Source organism: Chiloscyllium punctatum, chromosome 4 (genome assembly GCF_047496795.1).
Source record: "Chiloscyllium punctatum isolate Juve2018m chromosome 4, sChiPun1.3, whole genome shotgun sequence".
In the NCBI taxonomy this organism is placed as follows: domain Eukaryota; kingdom Metazoa; phylum Chordata; class Chondrichthyes; order Orectolobiformes; family Hemiscylliidae; genus Chiloscyllium; species Chiloscyllium punctatum.
In genome coordinates, this window is record NC_092742.1 from 1,697,884 (window position 1) to 1,710,417 (window position 12,534).

The 12,534-nt window shown below is 44.7% G+C and overlaps 1 protein-coding gene across 17 annotated transcripts in view; it reads left to right on the top strand.

Annotated features, from left to right (window-relative positions):
* The window catches only part of pomt2 (protein-O-mannosyltransferase 2), a 259,016-nt gene that overhangs the window by 160,839 nt on the left and 85,643 nt on the right, over positions 1 to 12,534 (top strand). For all 17 annotated transcript variants that reach the window (XR_011960401.1, XR_011960400.1, XM_072567928.1 and 14 more), the window contains one exon: positions 7,899 to 7,970. Coding sequence is in view for 15 of the 17 variants with exons in the window: in XM_072567928.1 (XP_072424029.1) it covers positions 7,899 to 7,970 (72 nt within the window). In the remaining 2 variants the exon portion in view is untranslated. The remainder of the gene's footprint in view (positions 1 to 7,898; positions 7,971 to 12,534) is intronic.

The following is a 12,534-nucleotide window of genomic DNA, read 5'->3' on the forward strand; positions in this document are numbered from 1 at the left end:
GAGTGTTCACCTACAACTAAATCAAACACTTGGCCTGGTTCGTTACCAAGCACCAGATCCAGTGTGGCCTCCCCTCTTGTCGGCCGGTAAACATAATATGTCAGGAAACCCTCCTGCAGACATTGGACAAAAACTGATCCATCTGACGTACTAGAGTTATAGCATTTCCAGTCAATGTTGGGGAAGTTAAACACCCCATAATGACCACCCTGTTCCTTTCACTCCTACCTAGAATAATTTTGCCAATCCTCTCTTCCACCTCCCTGGAACTCTGCGGAGGCCTACAAAAAACTCCAAGCAGTGTGACCTCTCCTCTCCTGTTTCCACCCTCAGCCCACACTACCTCAGTAGAGGAGTCCTCATCAAAAGTTCTTTCAGCCAATATTATACTATCCTTGACTAACAAGGCCACACCCCTCCCTCTTTTATTGCTTTGCCTGTTCTTCATGAAAGATCTAAACCCTGGATCCTGCAACATCCATTCCTCACCTTGCTCTATCCATGTATCCGAAATGGCCACAACATTGAAGTCCCAGGTACCTATCCTTGCTGCAAGCTCACCTACCTTATTTCGGATACTTCTGGCATTGAAGTAGACACACTTCAAACCAGCTTGCTGTCTGCCAGCACATTCCTGTGACCACGAAATCCTGTCTCTGTCTTCCCTCCTCTCATCCTCCTGTGCACTGCGATTACACCTCAGGTTCCTATCCCCCTGCTGTGCTCGTTTAAACCCACCCGAATATCACCAGCAAATTTCCCACCCTATGCTGACTGACATTTGACTTTAGGAAATGCTCAAATTCCTTGCTGGTAAGTGATGTCCATCATCTATGATCAACACCTCTAAGAGCCTGTGTATTGCAAAAGATGCTCACAACTTTTCTAATGTTATTCTCATGTTTGATGAATGAACTGTATGCATGTCCAACCGTTTTGATGGCTGTCCACAATGACTAAGAATGTTGAACTCTTGGAAGGGCTGGTCGAGTTGACATGTAGGGACTTTGGGTTTTACATTGCCATTCCTACAAACGTTGGCCCTATGGCACTGTCCCTCCAGTGTGTTGATATCTTCATCTAATCCTGGCTACCTGGACACCCCTGGATGACCCTGGTGGAGGAAAACTGGTATCTGGTGGCAATCTTTGCTGAGGACAATCACTCTTGCTCCCCTTAGTAATATGCCATCCTACAGAGTGACTTGGTCTCACCGGGTCCAGAAAGATTTCAATTCTGGTTTAATGCCCTTTTGTTTCCTGCCATCACCACCAGCTGTTTTAGTTTCTCTTGGGTGGGATCTTTTCGTATCCGCAGTCTGATATTACCCATGTTGCTCGGAAGGGTATCCAGAAAGCTTAAAATCAGAATCGACTCTTTCAATGGTGACACCATAGGTAATTTATCTGCCAGTGGGAGGTAACTGAAGGTATCTGCATTTGCTACAGGCCTCCTGGATGATGATCCAGCTTGCAAGTGTCCACATTTAGAATGAAAACCCAATCACTGAATTTGACCTGAAGCTGTGGGCAGCACTGCTCTGTCATCTTTAAGTAGCCCAAGCAGGGATTTGTGGTCTGTTACTCTGTCATTAGAAAATGCAGCAAATTTATGTTCTTAAAGATATTGGTGGAACTTTCCTACACTAAAGATGACAGCCAGACCTTCCTTCTCTATCTGGATGTATTTGGGTTCTGCATTAGCCAATGTTTGGGAAGCAAACACTATTGGGTGTTCCTCTCCATTGGACCAACTGTGACCCAACTCTACCCGATCTTGTATGGGGAAGCATTGCATATTAGCACCAGATCTTGCTTGAGATCATAGTGTGCCAAAACCTTCACTTCCTTCGAGACTGCGACTTGACTATGCAATCGTTTCCAAGGCTGACCCTTTTTCAATAGCTGATGTAAGGGTGCCAGGATGGAGGTCAGGTTACGTAGGAACTTTCCAAATTAATTCACCAATCCAAGGAAAGACCTAACCTGCGGTACAGATGTGGGAGCAGGGGCATCTCTGATCAACCTCACTCTACCTTCCAACTTCTTGTTGGCTCAAGTAGGTCACTTGGGGTTCCTGAAGCACACATTTTTCCCTTCTAAGGTTTAAGCCCACCTGGGAGAAATGTATGAGGCCTATGTCCAAATTCTGTAAGTACTCTTTATTGTTCTTCATGTGAGCATATCATCCAGATAAAAAGCAACCTGGGCTCAACATTGTAAAATGGTCTCCATCATCTGTTGAAAAGTTGCACAGGCTGATGATACCCCAATTGGCAGTCTCTTATATTGGGACAAACTCCTACAGGTATTAATTGTTGCATACTTCTGGGAATCTTTATCTAACTGCAGTTGCAGGTATGCATGGCTCATGTCCAGCTTCTTGAAGAAAATATTAACATTTTGGCTGCGATTTGGCTTTGTTTTGGGGCTTTGCTGTGGGCCAACCTAGAATCTTTCTGTTCAGGCTGTGTCCTGAGTGAGATTATGCAATTGCCTTCATTTAAGTGGTGTTCCCCAGTCTTAGTTGGACTGGCAAGGGTGTCCACTTCCATCAGCATACCCTGTAACTCAAATGATCAACTTGCTGCATTTTCTAATGACAGAGCCAGTTGTAGTGCCTGTTTGAAGTTCAGTGGGCTTCAGCTAGTAGATATTCTTGCATGGATACATCATTATTCTCACATACCAATCTGGGACTTAGCATCTTATCAAGGGTCAAACCAAAGTTCAATGCCTCTGCCAGTCATCTCAATGTCATCAAGAATCCTGACACAGATTCCTCTCATTCTCAAACTGCCAAGTAAAAACGATAGCGTCTCAATTAGGGGAAGCTTGAGGTTGTAATATTCCTTAACTAAATCCATCAACTCTTGAAACATTTTAGTATCTGGTGCAGGTCCACAAACTGTCACGAGAATTGCTCGTTCCTATCCATCTGTCCCAGTGTAATTTGCCCACATATTGGACCAGTTTTCAGCAGGATTGAATGAGGTCAAGCTTCATAAATAATGGCATGATGCCAGAAATACGTATCCCAACTCAAAGATGACTGTTGAATATTTTCTCTCATCACTACTGAAATGACTCCACAGAGGCTGATATCCCATTACTAAGTCACCCTTTATTTACATGTGTATAGTACTTGACACTGGTCCAACTTCCTCAGAGCCAGCTCTGAGTGAATAGAACCTCTGATGCTCCTGTTTATTTAATCTAGTTTTCCTAATCAACCATTAGAGATGGGCAAAAAAGCTGGCTAGCCAGCAATATCCTCAGCCCACGAATGAATTACACTCCTCTGGAGCAAGTGGGACTTGGACATGGATCTCTCAGTTCAGAGGTCACTAGGGACACTACCTTTGCACCAGAAGTGGGCCCCTGACACTCCTGTTTCTGTCTGTCAGCCAGGGCTCCCTAATTGGACCATGTTAGCAGCCACGATCAGAGAATTCATATACTGTGAAGTCCATCTAGCTGACCTCATTGCAATAACTACACTTATCAGTAAATTCATGTGCAAAACCGTTTGTGATTGAGGATTGATGAAGTTAAGTGAGTCTTTGTTAGAGCATTGCCTTTTGAACTCTTTCTTGTCATTCTTAGCAGCCTTTCTCTGGTCTTCCTGAGTGGGGCTTTCCCCTGTGTGTTTTCAGTGCTGACTGTCACTTCAGCTGTACTTGGGTGTGAAGTGTTTCCTGCATTTGGATTGTTGCTTAATGTAGTCGCTTTTATTCATTCAGTCAGTCATTCATTTACAAATGGTGTTATATCATTTATTGTAGTCCTGGATTGCTTTGGAGAAGGTGCTCCTGAATCACTGCCTGCAAGCTGTGCAGATGTAGAACATAGAACAGTACAGCTAAGTTCCAACAATTTGGCCCACTATTTCTTTTAATTCATTCGTGGGCTGAGGATATTGCTGGCTAGCCAGCTTTTTTGCCCATCTCTAAATGCCCCGAGGGCAGTTAAGAGTCAACCACATGCCTGTGTGTCTGGAGTCACATTTAGGCCAGACCAGCTAAAGATGTTTCCTTCCCTGAAGGACATTATTGAACCAAATGGGTTTTTCCAACAATCGACAATGGATTCATGGTCATCATTAGACTCTTCATTCCAGATTATTGTTGAATTCAAATTCTACCCTCTTCCATGGCAGGATTCGAACCCAGGTCCCTGGAATATTACCTGCGTCTCTGGATTAATAGTCCAGCAATAATGCCACTAGGCCATCGCCTCCCTGCTAATGAGATGGGTAGTGGGTGAAGGAGTGGCAGATGCAGTTTAATCTAGTTAAGTGTGAGGTGTTTCATTCTGGTAAGGCAAATCAGGGCAGTACTTATACACTTAATGGTAGGGTCCTAGGGTGTGTTGCTGAACCAAGAGACCTTGGAGTACAGATTCATATTTCCTTGAAAGTAGAATTGCAGGTAAACAGGATAGTGAAGAAGGCGTTTGATACACTTGACTTTATTGATCAGTGCATTGAGTACAGGAGTTGGGATGTCACATTGTGGCCCGTTTGAAATACTGTGTTCAATTCTGCTAAAGGAAAGATGTTAAACTTGTAAGGGTACGGAAAAGATTTACAAGGCTGTTGCAAGGTTTGAGCTATAAATTGGGGCTATTTTCCCTAGAGCATCGGAGGCTGAAGGGTGATCTTAGAGGTTTATGAAATTATGAGAGTCATTGATAGGATGAATAGCTGAGCTCCTCTTCTCCAGAATATGGTAGTCCAAACCTAGAGGACAAGGTTTAAGGTGAGAGGGTAAGATTTAAAAGGAGAAAGTGAGGACTGCAGATGCTGGAGATCAGAGCTGAAAATGTGTTGCTGGAAAAGCGCAGCAGGTCAGGCAGCATCCAAGGAACAGGAGAATCGACGTTTCGGGCATCAGCCCTTCTTCAGGAATGAGGAAAGTGTCCAGCGGGCTAAGATGAAAGGTAGGGAGGAGGGACTTGGGGGAGGGGCATTGGGCAATGTAGCGGAGGAAAAGGTGGGGGGTGGGGCCAGTGTAGCTGCGGAAGATGAACTGTTCACATATCCTACGAAGAGGTAGGCATAGCTGGGGCCTATGCGGGTGCCCATGGCTACTCCTTTGGTTTGGAGGAAGTGGGAGGATTGGAAAGAGAAGTTGTTCAGGGTGAGGACCAGTTCAGTCAGTCGAAGGAGGGTGTTGGTGGAAGGGAACAGTCCATCTTCCGCAGCTACACGGCCCCACCCCCCCACCTTTTCCTCCGCTACATCGATGACTGTATCGGCGCTGTCTCGTGCTCCCACGAGGAGGTTGAACAGTTCATCCACTTTACCAACACTTTCCACCCCGACCTCAAATTCACCTGGACTGTCTCAGACTCCTCCCTCCCCTTCCTAGACCTTTCCATTTCTATCTCGGGCGACCGAATAAATACGGACATTTACTATAAACTGACCGACTCCCACAGCTACCTCGACTACACCTCCTCCCACCCTGTCCCCTGTAAAAACGCCATCCCATATTCCCAACTCCTTCGTCTCTGCCGCATCTGCTCCCAGGAGGACCAGTTCCAAAACCGTACCACCCAGAAGGCCTCCTTCAAGGACCGCAATTTCCCCCCAGACGTGATCGACGATGCCCTCCACCGCATCTCTTCCACTTCCCGCTCCTCCGCCCTTGAGCCCCGCCCCTCCAACCGCCACCAGGATAGAACCCCACTGGTCCTCACCTACCACCCACCAACCTCCATATACATTGTATCATCCGCCGTCATTTCCTCCACCTCCAAATGGACCCCACCACCAGGGATATATTTCCCTCCCCTCCCCTATCAGCGTCCAAAAAGACCACTCCCTCCATGACTCCCTCGTCAGGTCCACACCCCCCACCAACCCAACCTCCACTCGCAGCATCTTCCCCTGCAACCACAAGAAATGCAAAACTTGCATCCACACCTCCCCCCTTACTTCCCTTCAAGGCCCCAAGGGACACTTCCATATCCGCCACAAATTCACCTGCACCTCTACACACATCATCTATTGCATCCGCTGCACCTGATGTGGCCTCCTCTATATTGGGGAGACAGGCCGCCGACTTGCAGAACGTTTCAGAGAACACCTCTGGGACACCCGGACCAACCAACCCAACCACCCCGTAGCCCAACACTTCAACTGCCCCTCCCACTCCACCAAGGACATGCAGATCCTTGGACTCCTCCATCGCCAGACCATGGCAACACGACGGTTGGAAGAAGAGTGCCTCATCTTCTGCCTGGGAAGCCTCCAACCACAAGGGATGAACTCAGATTTCTCCAGTTTCCTCATTTCCCCTCCCCCCACCTTGTCTCAGTCAAATCCCTCGAACTCAGCACCGCCTTCTTAACCTGCAATCTTCTTCCTGACCTCTTCCCCCCCCACCCCCACTCCAGCCTATCACCCTCACCTTGACCTCCTTCCACCTATCGCATTACCAACGCCCCTCCCCCAAGTCCCTCCTCCCAACCTTTTATCTTAGCCTGCTGGACACTCTTTCCTCATTCCTGAAGAAGGGCTGATGCCCGAAACGTCGATTCTCCTGTTCCTTGGATTCTGCCTGACCTGCTGCGCTTTTCCAGCAACACATTTTCAGCTTAGATATAAAAGGGACCGAAAAGGGCAACTTTTTCATGCAAGGTGGTGCATGTTTGGAATGAGCTGCCAGAGGAAGTGATGGAGGCTGGTACAATTACAACATTTAAAAAGCATTATGGTACATGAATAGGATGCTCAATATTCTATGGACTTGTGGATGAGCTGGGCATCTTTTGGCCATTGTTCATTGTTAATGAGGTGAGTGTAGATGATTGTGAGAAATCCTGCTTGGCTTTATGGAAAGACATCCCTCATGAAACTTGATAAAAATAATACTGAGTTGATTTCTGGGATTCGGACCTTTTTCTTTGACCCTGGCAACTGCCTCCATCTTCTCACCCCAGTTCTGTTCATCCCACTGTAAGGTCGTCTCAGATAACTTGTGCCCGTTTGTCAGAGTTTTCACCACATGTATGGACATTGATCGAATGATGTTTGTTCCTCAGTTCTTGCAACTTGTTACTCACTGCATCACCCTGGCTCCCCTATCCTTGCTTCTTCAGCTTAAATTCTTCCTCTCAAACTCTAGTTAAACTCCCCGTGAAGATATTAGTACAGATTACACCTGGTCCAGTACTGGTTCTAACATCACTGATATTATTCTAAACAAAGAGATCTGTTCTGGTTGAGACAGAAACGCAAGCATGTTGAGACAAACTATGTTTTATAATCAATGTACATTGTTTTATATCTCTTGGAGGCTGGGGTCTGTTTTTTTTAAACTAGTCCCCTTGTTCTGAAGTTTTATTAGTTTTCTTGTTGAAGTCAACTGAGGAAGATTTTCAGCATTTTGGGAAAGTCTGGTTCTTGAAATGATTACAGTCTCATAATAGGGCAGGGTTCTATGATTTTTGCGTTGGTGTGGCATATCTGTTTGTGCATAGAATAAATTCCACGGAAAAGACACTGAAGATTTATATTGTTGGGGGTAATATCAGTAAATGTACCAACCAAGAGTCTGTATTTACAGAAAATCATGTGGTTTACTCATAATATATCGTGTACTAGTAAGGTCCCAACTTGAAAACGTATTCAGACAACTGAAGCACAAATCTAGTTTTGGAGTATCAATATCGATAGCAATCTGTTATCAAGACAACTAAAAGGAACTTTATATGGAACTTGGAAATAATAGATGACATGATTATGCTGACAAATTTAGACAACTTGTTCTGTGTTTATAAATGTAAAATCAAAAGGCTTCCAAATAGGCAAATATGCAAAATAAGTGTAGATCTCGGCACATGCTCTGAAAGCTTTCTCATAAATGTTATTCTGTTTGTGTCTTTCTCTAGGGTAATAGTGGCTTAAAACCAAAAGACAATGAACTCACTTCAAAACCCTGGCATTGGCCAATCAATTATCAGGTAATAAACTTCCTTAGCTACAGGACTTTCTCTACAAATTTGAAACCTTTGCTCCACTTCTGAAAGATGTGGAGTGTTCAAGCAAACACAAATTTCAAAGCATATTTGGTGTATTTTCCTCTGTCTGCAGTATTCCTTGTGCTTCTTCTATTGATTGCAATTAATGGTAAGTGTCAGAATCTCATGTTGGAAAAACATAAGGATAGGAAGAAATAAGATGCCTTAACCACCTTGTTCACAGCTTTAAATTCATTTATGAATGTAGAGTTGCCTCAGTCCCTGTGATAGGTTCCAGTCATGGACAGTTTAGAACAGCAAGTTCCATGTTATAATTGGGTCTGAAACTAAGAGAGACCTCAGCCAGTAGGACACACTTAAAAATACCTAATGGTAGAACAGTAGGGAATGGGGATAGGGAATTCTTGATCAAGTTGGTGTCCTGTGACTCGTGAGGTCCCAAAGGGATCAGTGCTGTTTACAGTATATATTAATGACTTGGATGAAGTAGATGAATTTAATGCAGCCAGATATGCAGAGGATGGTTCATGTGTGGAATGTGTGCCAGAGGAAGTAGTATATGCTGGTACAGTTACAACATTTAAAAGACATTTGGGCAGGGATACGAATAGCAAAAGCTTAGAAGGATATGGGCCAAATGCAGACAAATGGGACTAGTTTAGTTTGGAAAACTGGTCGGCATGGAATGACTTGGACTGAAAGATGTTTCCGTGCTGTATGAGTCTGTGACACAAAAGTAGATGGAAAGATGGGTTGTGAGAGGATAAACAGTTTTACAGGGAGATATTAATTAAGTGAGAAAAACATTGACAGATGGAGTATTAAGTGGGAAAATACAAAGTTGTTCATTTTGGAAGGGAGAACAAAAAAACCGAATATTATTTAAATGGAGAAAAACTGCATAAATATTGCAACATAAAGGGATTTGGGGGCATTTGTGGATGAAACACAAAAAGTTAGCACAGATGCAACAGGTCATCAGGAAGTACCTTATTTCAAGGGGTTTTGAGTATGAGTATTACTGCAACTGTTTGAGGTGCTGGTGAGACCACATCTGGGGTACTGTGAATAGTTCTGATCCCCTTATTTAAAGAAACGTATAATTTCCTTGGAGAAAGCTCAGAGAAGGTTCACTAGTGGGGAGGTGGTGGCCTGATGGTATCGCTACACTGTTAGTTCTGGGGACCTGGGTTTGAATCCTGCCACGGCAGACGGTGGAATATGAATTCAATTAAAAATAATTTGGAATTGAGAACCTTATGATGACCATGAATCCATTGTTGATTGTTAGGAAAAAATCCATATAGTTCACTAATGTCCTTAAGGGAAATAAACTGCAATCCTTACCTGGTCTGGCCAACAGACTGATTCTTACCCTGTGTGCAATTAAAGATGAGCAATGCCCTTATCTTTTGGGGGACTTTAACTTCCCAGATATTGACTGGGAAAGCTATAGCTCGAGTTCGTTAGATGGGTTGGTGTTTGTCCAATGTGTGCAGGAGGGTTTCCTGACACAATATGTAGACAGGCCAACAAGAGGTGAGGCTATACTGGATTTGGTTCTAGGTAATGAACCAGGCCAGATGTTAGACTTGGAGGTAGGTGAGCACTTCGGGGGAAGTGACCACAACTCGGTGACTTTTACTCTAGTGATGGAGAGGGATAAGTGTGCACTGCAGGACAACAGTTATAGCTAGGGGCAGGGAAATTATGATGCGGTGAGGCATGACTTAGGATGCATGGATTGGAAAAATAGGCTTCAAGGGAAGAACACAAATGATATGTGGAGATTGTTCAAGGAACAGCTAATGGGTGTCCTTGATAAGTATGTACCAGTCAGGCAGGGAGTAAAGGGTCTTGTGAGGGAGCCGTGGTTTAATAAGGAATTGGAATCCCTTGTGAAAGGGAAGAGGGCGGCCTATGTAAAGATGAGGCGTGAAGGTTCAGTTGGGGCGATTGAGAGTTATAAGGTAGCCAGGAAGGATCTAAAGAGAGAGCTAAGAGCAGCGAGAAGGGGACATGAAAAGTCCTTAGTTGGTAGGATTAGGGAAAACCCAAAGGCCTTCTATAGGTATGTCAGGAATAAAAGGATGACTAGGGTAGGTATCGGTCCAGTCAAGGATAGTAGTGGGAAGTTGTGTGTGGAGGCGGAGGAGATTGGTGAGACACTGAATGAATACTTTTTGTCAGTATTCACTCAGGAACAGGACACTGTTGCTGATGTGAATATTGAGTCACAAGTGATTAGAACGAATGGCCTTGAGGTACGTAGGTAAGAGGTCTGGGGAATACTGGAAAGGATGAAAATAGATAAGTCCCCTGGGCCTGATGGCATTTATCCTAGGATCCTCTGGGAAGCTAGGGAGGAGATAGCGGAGCCGTTGGCCTTGATTTTTAGGTCGTCGTTGTCTTCGGGGACAGTGCCAGAAGACTGGAGGATAGGGAATGTGGTCCCCTTGTTCAAGAAGGGGAGCAGGGATAGCCCGAGTAACTATAGGCCAGTCAGTCTCACTTCTGTTGTGGGCAAAGTCTTAGAGAGAATTGTAAGGGATAGGATTTATGAACATCTGGATAGGAATAATGTGATCAAGGATAGTCAGCATGGTTTTGTGAAGGGCAGATCGTGCCTCAAAAACCTTATTGAATTCTTTGAGAAGGTGACCAAGGAAGTGGACGAGGGTAAAGCAGTAGATGTGGTGTATATGGATTTTAGCAAGGCGTTCGATAAGGTACCCCATGGCAGGCTAATGCAAAAACTACGGAGGTATGGCATTGAGGGTGCATTAGAAGTTTGGATTAGGAATTGGCTGGCTGGCTGGAAGGAGACAGAGGGTAGTAGTTGATGGTAAAGGTTCATCTTGGAGCGCAGTTACTAGCGGTGTTCCACAAGGATCTGTTTTGGGACCATTGCTGTTTGTCATTTTTATAAATGACCTGGAGGAGGGGCTTGAAGGCTGATTGAGCAAGTTTGCGGATGATATGAAAGTCGGTGGAGTTGTGGACAGCGAAGAAGGATGTGGCAGGTTACAGCGCGATATAGATAAGTTGCAGAGCTGGGCAGTAAGGTGGCAAATGGAGTTCAATGTAGCTAAGTGTGAAGTCATTCACTTTGGTAGGAGTAACAAGAAGATGGATTACTGGGCTAATGGTAGACTACTTGGTAGTGTGGATGAGCAGAGGGATCTTGATGTCCATGTACACAGATCTTTGAAAGTTGCCACCCAGGTAAATAGTGCTGTGAAGAAGGCATATGGTGTACTGGGCTTTATTGGTAGAGGAATTGAGTTCCGGAGTCCTGAGGTCATGTTGCAGTTGTATAAGACTCTGGTGCGGCCTCATCTGGAATATTGTGTGCAGTTTTGGTCGCCATACTACAGGAAGGATGTGGAAGCATTGGAACGAGTGCAGAGGAGGTTTACCAGGATGTTGCCTGGCATGGTAGGAAGATCGTATGAGGAAAGGCTGAGGCACTTGGGACTTTTCTCATTGGAGAAGAGAAGGTTTAGGGGAGATTTGATAGAGGTGTACAAGATGATTAGGGGTTTAGATAGGGTTGACAGTGAGAACCTTTTTCCGCGTATGGAGTCAGCTGTTACTAGGGGACACAGCTTTAAATTAAGGGGTGGTAGGTATAGGACAGATGTTCGGGGTAGATTTTTTACTCAGCGGGTTGAGTGTTCATGGAATGCCCTGCTAGTAGCAGTGGTGGACTCTCCCTCTTTATGGTCATTTAAGCGGGCATTGGACAAGCATATGGGGGTTATTGAGCTAGTGTAGGTTAGGTAGGCTTCGGTCGGCGCAACATCGAGGGCCGAAGGGCCTGTACTGCGCTGTATTTTTTCTATGTTCTTTTAAGTGAATTATAAAAACATTCCCTGGTCTGGAGGGATTGTGTTATGAGCAAAAATTAAACAGGTTGAGACTGTATTCATTTGAGTTTAGAGGAATGAAACCTCCTTAAGGGGTTTGATAGGGTAAATGCTGAGAGCGTGTTTCCCCTCATGGGAGAGTCGAGGATCAGAAGACATAATTTCAGAATAAAGGGATGCCAATTTAAGACTAAGGTGAGCAGGAATTTCCTTTGAGGGTTATGAGACTTTGGAACTGCTTGCCATAGAGACCTGTGGGACAGAGTACTTGTGGAAATTTAAGGCTGAGTTAGATTCTTGATCTGTCAGAAATTAAGGGTTATGGGAAAAGAACACAGAGTGGATGTGAGGAATGTCGGATTAACCAGTAATTAAATTTATCTCTGTACGTGGGCCCTTCAACTGGCTTGCTAGTTGGCTTCAGATAGATAGTCTGTAGCATTCTGATTCAAGAATATTTGAACGGAGAGCTGTCTCAGCTGTTGCACAGACTAGTCAAATAACAGCTTGCCATAATCAGACTTGCTTCATGCTTTATTATGCCTTACCACAACAATCCGACTTATCCATCATCATACCTTCGATACAAACCATTCCATCCACAGGGCAGAAACATCATCAATGACACACAGTGATGGATTCGAGTTGCTCTGGAAGTCTTTGGTGTGACCTCTTGA